At 43.7% G+C, this 18,346-nt stretch overlaps 2 protein-coding genes across 2 annotated transcripts; one reads left to right on the top strand and one right to left on the bottom strand.

The window, feature by feature from the left end:
* Positions 1-112: 112 nt before the first annotated feature.
* Positions 113-15,004, top strand: ndufaf2 (NADH:ubiquinone oxidoreductase complex assembly factor 2). Its single transcript, XM_069683041.1, has 4 exons — positions 113-300; positions 10,435-10,524; positions 11,487-11,527; positions 13,495-15,004. The coding sequence occupies exons 1-4, from the start codon at positions 183-185 to the stop codon at positions 13,735-13,737; spliced, it is 492 nt and encodes a 163-aa protein (XP_069539142.1). The 5' UTR covers positions 113-182; the 3' UTR covers positions 13,738-15,004.
* Positions 15,005-15,334: 330 nt separating this feature from the next.
* Positions 15,335-17,393, bottom strand: smim15 (small integral membrane protein 15). Its single transcript, XM_069683513.1, has 2 exons — positions 17,307-17,393; positions 15,335-16,029 (listed from the first exon to the last, which is right to left on the bottom strand). Exon 2 carries the CDS (start codon positions 15,995-15,997, stop codon positions 15,773-15,775), a length of 225 nt encoding a protein of 74 aa, XP_069539614.1. The 5' UTR covers positions 15,998-16,029; positions 17,307-17,393; the 3' UTR covers positions 15,335-15,772.
* Between the last annotated feature and the right edge of the window lie 953 nt (positions 17,394-18,346).

The following is an 18,346-nucleotide window of genomic DNA, read 5'->3' as shown; positions in this document are numbered from 1 at the left end:
CGTAAAGTAAACTCAATGACGAATTCGATGATTGGCTGGTCAAGTATAGCTGTCCAATCACAAAAGAGTTTATTGACTCTCTTTCTATCCGGCGAACAGTTGCATAAACAACCCAGTGAGAGGGCAGACAGCTAACAAGGGACAGAAAATACTGCTAAAAACCTTCGGGTTATCCTGTGAACATGAGCAGGATTGTCGGCGGATTTTTACGGCGTACGTTTGGAATAGTACGCGACCACGTCGGGACAGATCATTTGGGGAATAAATATTATATTGTCCCAGAACAGAAGACATGGACAGGTGAGTTAAGCCTTGTTGTGCTAAAATGAACGAGCATCAGAAGCGTTTACAAACGCCATACCTGAAGAATAATGAAGATAGCTTGCCAGCTTTCAAACTTAATCAGGCCCTTTTCTGTCCTTGACACTCCTGGGTCTGTATATGTAAATGCTGTGCCTGTTTTTACCATGACAAACTTAGCTTTTCTTCCCCAGTTTGTCTTTTTATAGCTGGCCACAGCAATTGTTCTCTGTTCTTTGTTATAAAAATGTTATAAATAATTATTTAGTATTGTGCATGTGCAGCTGCTCTTTTCCTTAAATATGTTGACGTAATATGTATGTACGTCTTTACCATTACCCTTGTATTATATAAATCTCACCACTAGATGGCGCAACCACAAAAGCAATAGTCCCCTTTACTGTTTTCAATTAGATTTCTAAATCTGTATTTAATGCAATTAAGTGTTGTTGGGTTTTTGAAATTTAAATAATTTTGGAGGATAGCATTATGGCAGCTCCTTTGGCCTTCAGAGAGGAAGACGTTCTCCACCGTTGCAGACGAAATGATTACTTGTCTGTTATGAGGATTTAGAAGGAGGTCATATATCCCTACTGAGACATGGCAGTGCCACAGAATGTAACGCTCAAGCCAAGCAGTAGAACTGTGTCATCAGACTAATCCATGTTTGGATGCCAACGGTGTCCTTCACACGAGCTCAGTGTGATCGGAGGCCAAGGACATGCTCCTTGGACTTGCAAGATGCAATGCTGGGGCTTAATGTGCGTCCTTCGTAGGTTGTCATGTCTTAGTAGAGTGTCCTAATGAAGTGTGTGTAGGACAGGATTATAATGACTCACCGCAGTGATGGGTAAGGAGGTTTCGTAACATCCTGCCATAAGGGACAATGGACGTTACTACCTGTACCAATACTTTTTGTGTTGTACGTGAAGTGTGCATATGTCCTGTTTTTCCTATTTTAACTCATAAGGAGAATCCAGGCTAATCCCACTTTCCCCCTATCTTCACCACCATAAATCATCATCTGCAGGGGTCCTACCCAGACTATAGGCCACAGGTCAGGGGTCACAGGTCCAAGAGCACAACCTTTGACTGCTCCAGACATGATAACTAGCCATGGACTGTTAGCGAATTAGTAACAAAGGGTTATACCCCTTGACATGGACCTGAATTATGAGGCCTGAGCAGAGTTTACTCGCATCTAATCTTGGAACCGCACTACACAGCAATAACTGGAAATAATTGAATCCCATTTAAATGTTTTTGTTTGTCTCCCTCTCTTGGTGCAACAACATACAACTCATGTAAATTCTTCCTTTGACATGCATATATATCATACCGTGCATACAATCGGTGCTACTTTCCTCAGAGGACAAGACAACGTTGTTTTGTGTTTTTGTTTTGCTGCAGAGGGACCCTCCTCTGGCTGCTTTCTTTCTCACTGAACTTGACTTTGTGCTTCACCTTTTCTCAGCAGTTTGCGGGGAAACTTGCGCCCACCTCGTATTTATAATTCATTACAAGACTGCTCCTCCACCCCTGGCTGTCAGACTATTCAAATGAGACATCACACAAGCCCATTTTCTAGCACGCTACAGGCTACCGCATTCACTGTCCAATCACAATGACTGACATTGCGGAGAGGCTAGTTGGCCTGTAGAAAAACTGGTTCCGGACAAACACACTCATAAACCCCAGACAGGCATGCACACACACATAGACTCGTATATAAATTCTTAACAAACAAATAGAAATATATTGCACACACTTTTGCCTCCTTTTTTTCCGCCACTCACCCCGTCCAGCCTTGTGGAAATAAAGCAGATGCATTATTCAGTCCATATGTCTTGCTAAAGCGGGCTCTTTTTGATCTTAAACTGATAGGCCAAGCGTGGGCTCAGGGCCTTAAGGCATGGACCGCAGGGCTTTCCACTGCGGCACATGAGTAGTGGTTGAAGTAGGTGAGGAGTCTCTCTCTCTCCCCCCCCCCCCCTCTCTCTCTACTTTGCCTACTTCTTGTATTCATTTGTCCATCCCTCGTGTTCAGTCAATCCCTCTCCACCTTTATCCATGCTTTGCTGCTCCCATTTTCTACCTCTCTCAGTCTGTTAACTTTAGAAAACTGGGGCGTAAGCAATTCCGTCTGTGGTAGGCTATTTATGAAGAGGCTAATGGTTACTAAGACGGAGAAATAAAAGGAAGCAACTTTTCTTCCATGTGAAACTGTCCTTTCGGATCTAAACAACTGCCCAGATTCCTCCTTAAGTTGACCTCTTTATTTGCCTCCAGTTAGTCCTTCCTTCCCTCTCCCCCTCCTCTTCTTTGCTGCCTCTTGATTTTCCTCCTTTGAAGCCAGGCCAGTGAAGATTTCTATTCACAACATTCGAGTATAGTTCAGCAGTGCGGAGGGCTAGACCCTGCAGAGAGCTCTCTATCCCCCCCTCTCCTCAGATGTTTCAACACATCAAAAACCAAAAGGCCCGAGTCTGAAGTACACGCCTAGAGAGGGAGAGTGTCTGTCTCTGGCTTTAGAAAAGGTCCGGCTAAAGAGGCCTACTGTATGCTGCATGCCCCATAGAGAGAACTGTGCTATAGGCTGTGGAGCCCCACTGATTGTTGTCTATGGCAGGGCTACAAGAGAAAGCCACTGGCAATCTGGCCACTGGTCTTTAGAAGGTCTTTGCCTTGTACTCGCTCCATAGAGCTGAATAGAGAATCTATATTCCCCTCTCTTTCTGTGTGCGTCTGTCCCCCAGGCCCGGCTCTGCCTCACACTGCATGGGGCGCCATGTCATGCTGCCCGGATGAAAGCAAAGCATTCTGCGGATGGGCTCATTCGTCTTCAGCAGCGGGCCTGCAGCTTTGACGCCTGCCTTCCCTCCCTTTATTTAGGAAGAGAGGCGCGCTGACATTATCGGCCGCTGCAGGCACATTTGAAAATAATTGCCTGTATGATTGCTATTTTTCTTACCTCTTTGAGGAGGTGTAGCCTTTGTCTTGGAATCAATGGCTGCTCAATACTGGACAGGGGAAAGGCAGTTTCCTTTCATGTCTCGGTGAAAAGGATGTATTTTTAGCGCTATTCATTTTAGCAGTGTGTGCCATGCAGTTTTAATCTATTGGTCCTCTCCGGTGTGTGGAGAATGGAAGGGATTCAGAGGGTCTTCAGAGGTGCGCCACACTGTTGCAGAGAAAAGATGCATTGACTTGTCGTCCTATCACTATCCCTCTCTCTTTGTCTATTATTTATTTGATTCCCCAGCTCTGTTCTATGAAGTGAAAAACTGAAAAGGCCTCAGCTCTGCTATTTCAGGATGGGTGACTCTGGGGACTCAGGGAGGAGGTGTGTGTGTGTCTTGTTGTACCAGTTTGTGCATCTGCGATTGTGAAAATGTGTTTGTGCGCATACCCAATGTGTGTGTGTGCGCGCGCATTTTTATCTTCTTTGTGTTTTTTAAAAAAAGAGGGAAAAAAATTGAGATTGTGTGTTTTCTCTCCACTTCATGCCCAAACACACTTAACACAACAACAGATGGCTGTGTGTCATCAGAGCGTTGATTCAAGCCGCATATTTCCATGGAAAGAGTCGCAGCGGAGAGAGACGAGGGTCCAAATGGCTGTTTATTCTGCCACAAGTCATCCCCAGGGTGTGATGAAGGAAGGTCTATCCTACAGTAGGACACTAAGTCAGTGCTAACCGTTGCAGCGCTACGTCCAGAGCAGCTACGGTAAATCATGTTAATTGATCAGCAGCTTTGCAATGCATGGGGTTTAAATGAAGGTTGTTTAATCATTATAGGGAAAGCAAGTGGGTTTAACTCATCTCGCTGTGTACATGGTTGCCAAGTGTGTATTTATTTGTGCATGGGATGGAACATCATGGAGTGGCTTAACTACTTCATTAAAAAGGCATTTGAAAAGATAGATGCTGAAAATGAGAAACAGGCGCGTTTATTTCTTATGGTGGAACATTACAAACGGGCCTAGCTCCAATATCAGTAGTTTAAGCATCTGTAGGTCGATTAAACACAACCTATGTACTTTAGACCAGCGTCTGTATCTGTTTCCGCCTCACAACCAAGACGTTGTAGATGTTTGTACCTCCTGCAAACAAATTTACTGAAGGAAAACCGCAAATTCATCGGATACGCTCCTCCATTGGGCCCGTGTGTGACTCACTGTCCAGTACATTCATGTCTCTCTCTGGTCAGATGGCCAGCGAGATGTTTTGACACCTCGGGCTCGGTGTCAGTCAGAAACTCACTCAGAAAGACTGACAGACAGACAGACAGACACACACGCAGACATCTCCTGGAGCCCGCCGCTGCTTATTCAATTCAGAATATTTTAATAAAGCAGACAGGCAGAGAGAAATAAGGCTAGGAGGAGTAAGGGAGGAGAGATAAGGCCGAGGGAGGCTCGCAGAGGGTGGAGGAAAAAAAAGAAGGTGGGGTATGGAAAGTGAGTGACAAAGAACAAGGGGGATGCTGACATATGGGGTGAAATTATAGAGTGGGGGAAGAATGGAGAGAGTGAAAGTGAAAGGAGGGTTTCTGACAGAAAGAGGGTGAAATGAGTGGGTGGAACAGGCAGACAGATAGAGGGGGCGAGAGAGAAGGTGGAGGTAGGTTAATGGAGGGAGAGAGTAGGGGAGTAGGGGGAAAGGAAGGGGGTTGGATGAGAGTGATGGAGGTGAATAGAAAGGGGTGGACAGCTCGGTGTATGGACATCACACGCATGGGCCTCAGGAGGAGCTGGGGAGGAAGGAGGGAGGTGGGGGTGTCCACACCGCTCCACGGCCTCACAAAGGACGCTGACTTCCTGGCTCTCCTCCTTTTTTCTTTAACCCATCGGGCCAAGGAGAGACTTCAAGAGGATGGGTGGTCTTAAGTGGAAGGGGGCTAAAGTATCCCTTCCACCCTCAAGTGCACCGGGGTTTAGTTAAAAGTAACACACAGGGGAAATCAGAGTATTCTTTTCAGCATGTTATTACTTTTATATGAATTATTCTCCTCTGTTCTGCAGCGAGTCGCTCAGGCCTCAGCGGGATCGACAGCAACAGGGACAAACAGAATGAGGGCTGAATAAAGAAGCGTGCAGCAGCAGCAGCAGCAGGCCTACTTTACGCCTAAGCTCCTCCTCTCACCAGAACTGATGCAAAACAACGGCTGGCCTTTTCCCTCTAAACCTCATCCCGCGTCACTAGGCTCAGGGCTAATGGGTAACCATGGTTACAGGCCTCACACATCCCCTCCATTTTTTTTTTTTCCAGGGGTAGGGATTTGAAAAAAGGGAGAGAGAGAGAAGGTGAGGGCGTCTGTGTTGGTACCTGGTTGCCCTTGTAGCGCCGATGCTTATCGGATCACTCCATCTTCATATAGCCGTCTATTACCATGCACGTCTCGGTCCCGCGTCTCTCCTGCACACAGCTCAGCTGGAGAGGAATAAACTTGGCTCAATCCAAGCAGGCTGACGGGGCTCACGGCTTCGGGGCGGCTTTTTTTTTGTTCCAACACAGCAGCAGACCTTAAAGTCACTGCTTTACCTTTGCACAAGCATGAAGGCTGAGAAAGCAGCTCCTTCTACTGTCTATTGAGCGGGAAAGCTGGGGTTGAATATCACGCTTTTGTCTGTTTTAGAGCCTGAATGATACAGGCTTTATGAGAACGATAATGATTGTAGAGGGGGCCGGGGGATATTTAAAGAATATTTAACATCTGCTGGTGAAACTACATGGTGTCACCATTTGTAGCCACCTGAAGCATCGTTTTCTGCTTTGTATGTTCTACAAATAAGTTCCTATTGGAAAACATACATCCCGATACAGACATAATGTGAAGGTCACATATCGGCCCGATAATATCAGTGAAACCATTTATCTGTCGGGCTCTGTTCAGAAACGGGTGAGGGTTTTTTTCACAGTATAGATGTCAGCGTTAATGACGTGGAGCATGAGATATAGGGCCCCGATGCAGAGAGCTCATTCTGCTCAGTCCTATGTGAGTATTTCAGGGCTCTCTATACCCGCATGTTTCCAATCGAGGTGCGTTCCCCTTCCCCTGACATCTGCGGCTGTAATCAAAGGCAGAGTGCAGGAGAAAAGCACACCGCTGGAGAGACAGCCCAAGACACCCGGAATGACATTGTGGAGGTGAAAAAGCTCTCAGGTCGCCCGCAGCAGTACTCACCTGGGAGCTGATGTGTGAAGTTGGGGGTTTAGTGTGTGTGTGTGTGTGTGTGTGTGTGTGTGTGTGTGTGTGTGTGTGTGTTGAAGCAGGTGATGGAGTTTAGCGGGGTGTGTTCAGGGTTCAAAGAGCAGCCCTCGGAGCGCATCACGTCTTATTCTAACGAACGGAAAGGATAGGCGTACCTGCCGTTTGATTGGCTCCCGATCCGGCTGCCAAGGCAACCCCTCACCCATCCTGCCTCCCTGTCTCCTCCCTTCCTTCCTTCCTTTCCTCCCCCCCCCCCCCCTCCGGTTCCACAGCTAGGCTCACAGATGAGTCGCGCTCAGACAGGTGAGATGGCTCATGAATATTTATGCGGTGGGATTTCATTCCTCCTGCCGCTGGCCCCTCCCCCTCTCCAACGCTGTGCTGCGTTTGTCCTTCACGGTAAGAGGCAGCGTCCTCGCTCCTGTCCCTCAGGTTAATCTGCCTGCTCTCTAGCCAGTGTGTGTGGGTGTGTGTGTGTACGTGTGCAAAAGTGTGTGTGTGTGTGTGTGTGTGTGTGTGTGTGTGTGTGTGTGTGTGTGTGTGTGTATGTGTATGACTGGTAAGTAGGTTTCCCCTAGTGAGTGATGAGAAGGCAGACCTGTCACAAGGGGGCCTGCTGAGATCGAGAGCTCCTAACACCTTTTTATACCCACCCCTCTCTCTCTCTCTCTCTCTCTCTCTCTCTCTCTCTCTCTCTCTCACACTCTCTCTCTCTCTCTCAGTTTGATGACTCTGTGTCTGGGATCCTAAATGATAGACTATATAATTCAGTCAGTCCATCATCAGAAATATTTGATCCTGACTTTATTAATAACCAACTGTGTGTGTGTGTGTGTGTGTGTGTGTGTGTGTGTGTGTGTGTGTGTGTGTGTGTGTGTGTCATCAGTTTACCCGAAAAGTCGTGATGTTTCTTTTTGTTGTTGTTGTTTTTTAGAGACTATAAGGTTAAGTAATTCATCATTTCAATGGCTCTTTTTTTTGTTGATGTTTTTGTTTTGGTTTGTTTTTTTCTAGGTTGTTTTGGGATTTCCATTCTTTAGTTTATTGTGATTATTACATAATTTGTGAGTAGCTTTAAAGTGATAATCTTGAAGATTTTCATATTAATAAATGTCTGTTAAGTCACTATCTATTGTAGAATGAGATAACACAATGATTGAGCCTATGGCCCACTGATGAAAGCCTTTGCATTTGGGTGTCTGGTGCGTCTTTTGCAGAAACAATCACAAGCGGCGCCCAGTTAGTGAAGCATTTTCCATCAGCCAGCAGTGGTTGGTCTGCCAGAGAGGGTAGGCGGGGCTAAGCGGCTGCTTTTCCAAGTCTCTACAAGTGTTGCGAGTAAACAGTAATCTACTATGGCTGAACAAACAGAGAAAAGATCGATGACTACAGATACAACTTCAAAAATAAGTGAAAATCCAAAGAAAAATTCGACACTCAGATGAAGCAAACAGTCTGAAAAGGAAAGTGACAGTCAGCAAGGAAAATCAAGAGTTACAACCGGACCACATAGAATTTCAGATTTTACATTTATTTATTTTTTGTCCTTTGTCATTATTTAATTGTTTTAAGATAAGATAAGATAATCCTTTATTGATCCCCAGTGGGAAAACCAGGATTTGTGTGTTCTGGTTGGCTGTTGGAAAAATAAGAAAAACACAGTTAAAATAGGATCTATATATTAATAAGTGATGACAGTAGTTGCAGGCAGCCCCTTGAGCTGAGCAGTCACTATGCTAATAATGTGCCTGGCCGGTCAAATCTGTGATGCTGCATAACATGAAGAGAGGAGACATATGCTGTAAGTGCATTCTTTAATACACCGAACGTCCACAAGGAAGGAGGTTAATGTTATATTTGTTTATACTCATTTTAAACCAGCTCATGTGAGGTGGTTAGACTTCATTTCAGTTACTGCTGAGTTTCTTTTGAAGTTTCACTGCAGCAATGTATATAGCCTTGGCCTGTATGTGTTGTGTTTTCCGCAGTTGTCCCAGATCAGAGATAACCAAGAGAGCGAGATTCACCCCAATCAGACTGACAAGCCTCCTCCCAATGTGTATGTGGTGGGAGGATCAGCCGTGTTTTCATAAATATATGTACATACTGTATTTGTTATTCAAATCCAAGGATAAAAGCCGCGGTGGAAGGGGTTTAGTCATGCTGCAAAAGCAACAAGACAAGAGGAGAGCCACGTCGTTGTGTGACAGAGAGCGGAGAGAGATAGAGAAAGTGGGTGCCTCTCTTTATGCTTATTAGTTAGGCATTAGCTCGTAGCTAAGCACATTGCTTGTGGGTACTGTGTCATAATTGTACCATTTCAGTCTGCTGCCACCCACACCCAATGCAAATATGGATAGGATCTGTTCGTAATTAGCATACCTGTTAAATGTATTTGCTAGTATTGCCTAGAGAACACAGTCTTTTGTTCGCTGGCAGTTGTTTTTGTTCTGCGATCATTGGGGGGTTTTCCTGGAAACAGTTTCTCTGAAGGCATTTTAAAGCATACATGTAAACAAAGTGCGGATCATAGAAAGTGTTTTACACATCGCAGGGCTGATAAGGTGATAGAGAACGCTGTGTTTTTGTCAGACCTGGATACCAGAGAGCTGTGGAGCTGGAGCCTGTGAGGCCCTATAGTGACAATCTAGTGGGAACCAAAGCAGAACCAAAGCAATACTAGCCTAATTAGCTGACCTGATTATATATAGGCTGGATAAAGTATGGAAAAGAATCATCCTCATAAGGCATGATTAAAGAACAGCGCATGCATGATGCATGATTTTGTCTTCATTAGAGTTTAAAACAGAACAGATAAACTTTTTCGAAGGAGGAGCCACACAGCCTCTCGTACGCACACTTTTAGAGGGCCATCATTCATCCATCCCCGTGCCATAGCTATCTGTTATGGCTGAAGTAAACATTAAGGCCATCAGTCTGCGCTGTGCATGGAGGTGGTTGCCTCCATTTGTCCATGTCCAGTCAGCTGCGGAGAAACGGTGATGGAATCCTGACAGATTGTCTGTGTTTTGGAGCGTGTTGTTTTCCTTGCCCATCCATTTTTCTCCTCCTAGCCATGTTTGCCATGCATCATCACTCTCTCTCTCTCTCTCTCTCTCTCTACTTCTTCCCCCTCCTTGCTTGCCTCATCATCTCTCAGAGGGATGGGAGCGATGGATGGACATCCAGGCTACCTGCGAGGAGAAACTATGGAAACACAGCACTAGTTATTACACTGTATGAAGCGCCACACAAAGACACATCACAACTGGCTCTTTTAATTCCCATCCTCTCTCTCATTCTAACTCCATTGTCCCCCCCACCTCCCCTTCCTTCCCCACCTCCCCTACCTCCGTCTCCATGTCATTGTGTGCCAGCCAAACTTGTCTAATCAGCAGATTCGACCAAAAATAATTGGCGGTGGCCTTGCTGCTAGCGCGCGTCGTGCTGTATACAGATAGGGAAAGGAGCACTTAATATTCCACGCAGCTCGTGCCTCTCCTGTTCTCTGTGATATCTGACCTCTTTTGTCTCCTGCTCGGCTTGATGTTGATTTTGGAGGGCATTGTTAGCCGGAGCGCTGTGATTGGAAGAGGTTGTCGGCGAGGAGGGGCTGTGGTTGGTTGGGTTAAAGAGGAGGCTGATTTGCATAAAGGCTTAGCCCAGATTTGGAGCCACTCAGCGAGATCTGAGGAGAAGGGCCCGAGGGCCACGAGGTAATCATCCATGGCCTGTCACAGTGCTGTCATCCCTCTGTGTATTTGTGTGTCTGTGTGTCTGTCGGTGTCTGTGCGAGCAGGAGACTGAGAGCATTGTGTCTGCATCTTCTTTGTGTTGTTTGTATTCCTTTGCGTTTGGTGTGCATCATTGTGGAGCATCTCATTCATGCTCCCTCTCCCTTTTTTTTTTTGGTGTCCAGGAAGGATGGTCCGGGCCAAGCGGATGGTAGTGGCAGCCAATCCTACAGAATTTGAGTATACAGAAGGCAACATACCGATGGAGTGGGACGGTAAGTCTGGACTGCAGCATCACTGCCACACACTTTAGCTACACTATCATGGATAAATGACAATGTTAACATAAGAGCTACCCAGCAGAGTACACAAAGTGCTGCACAAATAAAATGGAATAACATATTCATGGCAGCATCTATTGGGGCCTCGGCTAATCCATTGATTTTCTCTCTTTTTTTTTTTCATACTGCAAGATGGGGGTTGGGAAAAGCGTATTCATGAGTTTATCAAAGACGCCTTCTGCTGGTGTTATACAACCGTACCATAAAATAGTGTTTCAAATTTCTTACAACTGGATACAAACTGTTCCCTCTGTCTCAGACTGGCTTTATCCACCTTAAACCCCTCATCCTGCTTCGCCCCATCCCTCATGCATTTTCATCAGGATGCAAATAAGAAAGGGATAAAAGAGGCCCAGAATCCCTGCGCTAGCTGGAGGAAGACTTAGAAAATCTCTCTCTCTTCCTTGTTCCCTTTAACCTGCTCTGCTGTGCAGCCAGCTCAGCCAAAATAGAGCTCCTTAAAGAGAAAAAAAAAAAAAAGGAGAGAGGAAGATGACAGACAGACACAGCTCTCCTCAGGAGGAGAAAGAAGGACAGAGGTACTGATGGAAAATGACAGAGTGTGTACTTTCAAATTCAAAGATCAGAGCCGATCCACGCTTTCTCTTCAGAGACGCGGCGCTCAGTGGCCCCGCTCTGCTTCCACTAAAGCAGTATCACTGTTTTGAGTTTATCATGTGTGGAACTAGTTTCCCCCGTTCTGCATGTTTCCCCATGGTTTGCTTAGTAGAATGAAGCAAAACAAAGTGAAAACCCTGGGTACGTTCTCCCAGCTAGCTTGGTTACTCACTCATGCTATAGCTGCAGCCTTTAAAAATGACTGCAGGTTTTGTTTGTGCAGCGTATGTTTGTGTGGGTGTGCTCACTCTTCTTTTTTTTCTCTTCTACTCCTCCAGCTTGGATCCGAGGCAGACGGAAGGAGCCCCCCTCCATCGAGGTACACACGCCCCCTCCTTTCCTTTCCTTCCCCACAGCCTCCCTGCTGTGCTGATGGTTGGACTCTGGGGGACTGGTTACAAGGGAGGGAAGAGAAGCAAAGATGGAGAGAGGAAAAAGCTTTGATTTGTTTTTATCTTACAGTTCCAAACTGAATCCAGGAACTTTAGGGGACAGGTGTTAAAATAAACAGCAGCTGAAGTGCATTGATGGCGAGACAGAGAGCAAAGACAGCCTCTGAACAAGGGGCTCACTGACACCATGTCCTAGTTTACTTTCCTTTTTTTTCCCAGCAAAAGCCTGCATCTCGGCTTTTTGTGTTTTATTTCTGGCAGTCTCCGAGACGGGAATGGTGAAGGAGTGCAGTTTTTCCCCTCATGTACCTCTCCCTGGGTTTATTGCTCTTTAAATGTGAGAATGCTGGAAATTATTTGGCCGGCGAAATGTGGGTCTATAGGAAATCCCTTGGAAGGCCAATACCCAGGCCCTCTTTCTATCTCTCTGTGTCCTCTCTCCTGCCAGTGGCCAATGCCATCCCCTGCCTCCCCTGCCAGAACATTCTCTTCCAATTTTCTGCCTTGCGTCTGCCCAATAGCTGCCATCGACAGCTGGACAGTGTTGATGTGGCCAAGGCTTCACTCCCAGCACATTACCCTACCCCTTGTCACGCTCCCTCTCTTCCTGGTCCAAGCCGACATAAATTGATTGGATTAAATCCTGTCATTAACAGGCTGGAAAAGCAGCTCAGTATGTTTGTCTCCCTCCCCAAAGCGGGGCTTTTTGGCCACGGCTCTCCCCCTCTCTTTTCCAGTCCTTCAGTCCTGCCAAAACACAACAGCATAATGCCCAGTCCTCCCTTCATTTCTGGTTTTCTCATGCTAGGGAGCGGCTAACATCACTGGACACTAGCTGTGGCTCGAGTGGCTAACCGTTCCACTGGTGGACTGTGTTCAGGTTATAATTGTTTCCATGGGCTTGAATGGTTGTTTATATTGCAAATGCCTCCTGTCATGTTAGCTTACCAATCTGTTCCAAGCACTACATTTTTAACCTGGGTTTATTACCCCAATATAGGTAAACTGAACACGCTTGTTTGTCTAGTAAATGCCCTGCTTCATACTCCGCAGCTCCTCGCATTTGTTCCTGGAAGCTTCCCCAGTGCAACTTCACGTGTCTGCTACTTTGGACAAGAGAGCAGTTGATTTTTTTGTTCCTCTCTCTAAGACAAAACAGAGGCAGTTGATTAAGAGGAGAGGATTTTATGTGATTCAGTTTTGCTGGACAGTTTGGAGCATCCAGAAAGTAAACATGCACTCAGACTCCATTCCCTCATATCCTCAGGAAACTGCAACCTCAAGATTTCAAACACCACAGACCCTCGTAGATGATGTCCAGAAGTGGATCTTCCTGATTATCTTTATCACTAACAAATGTTATGTTTCAACAAATATAAAACATACCAAGGTAGAAACTTGAAAGAAATTATGTCACAGACTACAACCTGGAATATCAGGGCAGTTAAAAGAACTAAGTTTCCTTGAATAAACGCCTCAGGTCTTTACAAAAGTCTTGAATGTTCTGTCTTGCCTGCCACAGACAGAAACAGTAACCCTTTTCAGTTTGTCTTTTTTATGTGGTTGGTGGTTTGGAGACTTTGTGTATCTATTAACAAGTGGGATTGTTGTGACAGTGGATTGCTTGTAGTAGGCTGTCTAGTTTTTTTTTTCAGCGCCATCAAACATGTAGCAAACACTGTTATCCACCGTAGGTAGGAAGCTCTCATCGACTCATAATTGGGACATGTTAGCTTTAGCAGAAACTTGTTATTATTCTCCAACTTTAGGCTATTTATTTCCTACTGGTGTTCTTCTTTGGTATGACCAAGTCAAACTTCTTAAGTTGCATTTGATGAAAGCCACAGAAACCCTAAAAAAAATAATGCAATTTACATCAATCTGTTTTTTACAGGAGCTGCTGAACAACGAGTTTTACAGGGAGCAGATCAAACTGAAGGCAAAGGAGGTGGAGGAAAGAGATCTGGCCCTAAAGGCCAAAGAGTATGAGGAAGGTCTGGTGGCCACTCCTGCAAGAACTTTGGCCAAGGGCCACGCAGCCAGCGCCAGCTTCGGCAAGGAGGAGTTCAGCGAGGACCCAACCAGCACTGCAAACACATTCCAGCCGGGCTCCTGGATGCCCAATCCAAAGAAGTAGACAGAGACGAGAACATGCACTGAGACCACAGTACAATGTAATACAATCCAACAGAAAAACCCGGCGAAAAATGTTTCCCAATTGAAAGTAATACTCACTTTTAGTAGAGACTTTGAATGTTTATGTAAGACACACCTTTCAGTATAATGCAGTACAAATGAAAAGCACCATAAACATCCAATCTCAAAAATTAGGTGTTTACTCAGCTCCTCTCTGACTCAGTCTCGAATAAATCAGCACTATACCTTTTACAGACTAAGTATTTATTTAAAGACAGCTTTATTGGACTGTATTACATTTAACAGGGGTTTCTATTTTTCCAGTCCACCTGTGTTTATAGATGTATATACACAAGACAATAATCATCACTCATCCTGAAGCTGACATTAACAGCCCAGACTGATTTAATGTTAAGTAGCTAAAAGTGTTGGTGATACTTCCAGTATCCATTGAGTATACCAGCTAATAAATACACTGTATCATGTTTGAGGGATATTGTAAGAAATAATTTGTAATAAAATGACTATTTAATATATAAATATTGACTCCTCATGAAGAATGTACTCAGATAAATATAAAATGTTTTAAATTCAAGCTGATCCCAAAAACAAAACTGTTCCATGAAACAGTATACGCAGTATGTAAATGTATCTGTTTATCATGGAGGTGGTGTCTGTTGCTTCTGAGTCAACAGTCACAAAAAAATGAATAATGCTACAGCGTATTGATCCCCAGTAAGAAGTTCTTCCACTCGAGGTCAGAGTGCATGCTGGCCACAGAGTTGCTGCAGAAAGTTCAGCAAGTTTAGAAGCGTGCAAAGAAACTTGCATGAACTTGGATCGTGCAGCTAAAAACAAGGGTTTGATTTTTTTTCTAAATGTTTTCAAGAGATGATGGCGCGCTGAAACACTGAACTATGAATACAATTTCAAAGAGAGATAGAAAAGGGAAAAGGATTATGCAGGAATGTGTGCATGTCCTCCTGCCTTGATATAGAATTATGTATTTTAACTGCTTGGACTTGCTGATTACAGAACACCTATAAAAAGTATTCATCCCACTGGATTTTTTTATGTGTAACTATTTTAAGCTTATTTCTAATAAATAAAAGAACACAAAATAACTCTACATAACAACCAGACCGGACCAGAACAATCCTGGTTCCCACCCTTCGAGTCAATATTGAATAAAGGCATGTTTGGCAGCAAGCTGGTCATTTACAGCTGCTGCATATTTCTCTTGTTTACATCTTGACTTGTTTCGTTTCTTTTTCTTTACGCTGTAGTTGTGTAAATGCTGGATTATTTAATCAAAATTCACTTGTCACACATTTATTGTACTCAGGAATGTTAAAACAACTTCTAAAGACAAGTTCCCGTTTTCGAATATAAGCTTAATTTATATTCAGGTGCAGAGATGTTTCTTTGACATTAGTCTTTTGTCGATCACAGCATGAAAGCCTTATTACAAAGGCTCTGGTTCACATTATAATAAAACTTGAAGGGATGAATACTTTAATGTGCACTGAATTAAAAGCACTTGTAATGCATTTTCGGTCCAATATTAAATCCACAAAGAGGAAACTAGATTTTCTTATCAACCATGAAAACTTTATTGATTAGAAAGTAGAATTTTTGGATATTTTGCAAGTAACTTGGAAAAAGTTCCAGTATGCTCATTACATGGTCAATTCAGTAGAACATGGATGCTAACAATGGAATGCAAGGTGTTGCAACAGCTGCGCAATATTATCAGCGGATCTCTGTATAAAAACGTCATACAGATGACCACTGTGCTCTTGCTGACCAAAGTCCCACTGGGACGAGCCTCCTCCAGGCAGTACTGTCTGTCTCAGCACTGTCAGGCCTGTGTGGCCAGTGTCCCTCCTCCAACCCCAGACATGAGGCGTAGTGGCCCTGTGCTGACAGTAGGGCTGGGACAAGGAAGGGCACCGTGTCATTATTTGGAACAAGGAGGGCTATGAGCGTGGTGGTCTCTCCTCTTATTTTTACACCCTCATTCTGCCTTCACAGGCTCAGTCTTTCTTGGTCCTCTTGGCCTTGGCTATGTTTTCCTGACGTTTCTGCTTTTTCTTCTGTTCCCGGTCACGCGCTTCGATCATCTTGGCCAGCTTCCAGGACAGCATCGCACTGGCAATAAAGAGGGGTGTGAGGGCCAGTATTACAGTGGTGAGGAAACCGTAGGGGTCTTTGGCAGCCCACTCCACCACATACTCAGCCCATGCCCGAACGTCAATCATCCTGGTCAGCTACAATGACGCTTGATAAAATCCTAAGAGAGGGAGAGAGAAAGGAGTTAACTATATATAAATAATAAACATGACCAAATAACAAAATTACTTTCTACCATTGATGACAGGTGACAGGAATACAGTCTACTTTAGGGTTGACTCATTGATTTGCTGTATTGGCCACAATGACCAAAGATAACACTATAAGTATAATTGGGATTCCTTCATATAGCAATATTGTTTAACACTATTGTACAGCAAAATCTCCTCCACCAGGCAAATTAATTTAACCACAGGATATACAATATCATATGCCCTACACAAATCTATTTTTCTTCAAGATTTCCTGTTTTGATTAAAACCTTTTCTTTTCATGATGAGAGTTAACAAATGACTGTTAAAACAGGTCCCTAACCCTAATCACCCAGGTCATAGAGGTCAAGCACCTTGACTAAGTGTGTTATATTGTAATTTTTTTTTTCAGTCACTCATTCAAGAACCGATAAAGAATCTTAGAAGATAAACAAAAACAATCACAATTGCACCGAGCCATTTACAGGCATTTTCAGCTGGGCAGCTCAAGTATTTCACAATCTCTTACGACTGTGTCAAAACCTACATTAACTTTACAATGATCGATGATACGCATTAACAGTATGGCTATAAGTCCAGTGATTAAAGTCACACAATAAATACAACTGGACTTGTACATAACTGTAAAATTAGCTAGCTATGTTTGTTAATTCCTAATAAATCCACTAACAGACGGATTTAATGTATGGTTACCGTTACATTTAGCAACAGGTTAACACAGTGTTACCCATGGCAACACTGTCATGGAAATTCGAGTTATCAGTTTAGTTTTATCAAGCCAGTCGATGTAAATTGTCGTTAACTTCCCTGTTTGGGGCTCATTTAACTGCTAATGCCCACCGACTAATAGCATCAATCCGAGCCGCAGCTAGCATCCGTTAGCTATTCTCAGAAACAACCTCGCTAACTGCTACATTATCATTTACTATTGCTGCAGCCTCTTTCAAACCCGCAGAAGCTAACTAAAAATGATTTTCTCCTCGTCTGCTGTTGATTAGATCTGAATTTCTGAGCTGTGGGTGAAAGATTTACGTGTCTCTTACCGTTAGCAAAGCTAGCTAACGTCAAACCGCCCATCCATAACGGCCTAACTTTATGAAGCACGAGCACTGACTGTGAGCTCAACATCGACACAACAATGCGTTAGTAATTGACGAAACTACGGGTATACATTTTTAAATACGTAAGTGGTGTTAAAAAATAACTTGATTCAAAATAAACTTACCAAAGTGCAGAGGTTTTATTAATATCCGCGATAAACCCCAGCTCCTCCCTGTTCCAGGAAGTGTAACTGGTGTGGTCCCGACTTACTGCTCGCTCGTGATTGGATATGACGTATTTGTGGACACATGGGAAATGTAGTCCGTTAGCCTTAGAAATAGGTTTTAGTAGGCTAACCATCCAAATACAGAACAGGGCATTTATTTACTAAGATAAATTAATGATTTAAGGCAGCATTTTACCCATAAATATACATATATACAAAATAGACATTGCCTATAAAAAATGAATTAAATACAGCAAGGCAAGAACACATTTTTTTATTGTAATTGTTCTTTCCCTTTTATTGTGAAATTAAGCCTTTGAGATTGTCATATTTAAGTAGGGTGCAGAATTTGAAATGTGAATTTTAATAAAATTAAATCTATTATTTAACCTTTGTCAGTGAATGACATTTATTATATATGATATTTATTATACATAATACAATAATATGTAAGGTTCCCCACATAAAGAATTATACAAATATTTACTATTAATATGCTTTAAAACAATGTCTGCCAGATAATGATAAAAGTACAGCTTACTAGTACAAAACTCTTGAAAATACACAGCATTAGTCCAATTGGTTACTGGATATAGTAGTAGATGTCATTGCTAAACTTCTGATTATGTGTGGAACTTCTCTGTCTTAAGCATAAAGTAAAAGAGGCAATAACTGTGTTTTTAAAAAAAAGCCCCACTGGCCCTCCGAGAAAGATGACTAACATAACAAAAGAGGACCTGCTGGCTTTGTGAACTTCCTGTGGGGAAGTATTGAAACCAAATCAGGTTAGGCCACATCTGCTCTGTCCATACGGCATGGATCACTTTCAGAGCAGTTCAAAGGCCAGCCTTTTAGACCTACTCACAGAGGAAGGAGAGGGGCAGCTGGGAACACATGCAGACACATTGCAAACACACATTCTGGTTTATCAGCATAGTTTTGGCTAAGTTTTATAGACAATTTAGAAAAATATCCCTGAACTGGTGGCTTTTGTGTTA

Source organism: Semicossyphus pulcher, unplaced genomic scaffold (assembly GCF_022749685.1).
Source record: "Semicossyphus pulcher isolate SPU_LCO1_2020_fin unplaced genomic scaffold, fSemPul1.0.p SCAF_6, whole genome shotgun sequence".
Taxonomy (NCBI): Eukaryota; Metazoa; Chordata; class Actinopteri; order Labriformes; family Labridae; genus Semicossyphus; species Semicossyphus pulcher.
The sequence above is the reverse complement of the archived record's forward strand: the minus strand, read 5'-3'. Positions and strand labels throughout refer to the sequence as shown.

Excerpts from the sequence above, each read along its gene's own strand:
- ndufaf2 (XM_069683041.1), top strand. The coding sequence starts at position 183 with ATGAGCAGGATTGTCGGCGGATTTTTACGGCGTACGTTTGGAATAGTA. Across the intron at positions 301-10,434 it reads AGAACAGAAGACATGGACAG|GAAGGATGGTCCGGGCCAAG; the intron begins GTGAGTTAAGCC and ends TTTGGTGTCCAG. Across the intron at positions 10,525-11,486 it reads CATACCGATGGAGTGGGACG|CTTGGATCCGAGGCAGACGG; the intron begins GTAAGTCTGGAC and ends CTACTCCTCCAG.
- smim15 (XM_069683513.1), bottom strand. The coding sequence starts at position 15,997 with ATGATTGACGTTCGGGCATGGGCTGAGTATGTGGTGGAGTGGGCTGCC.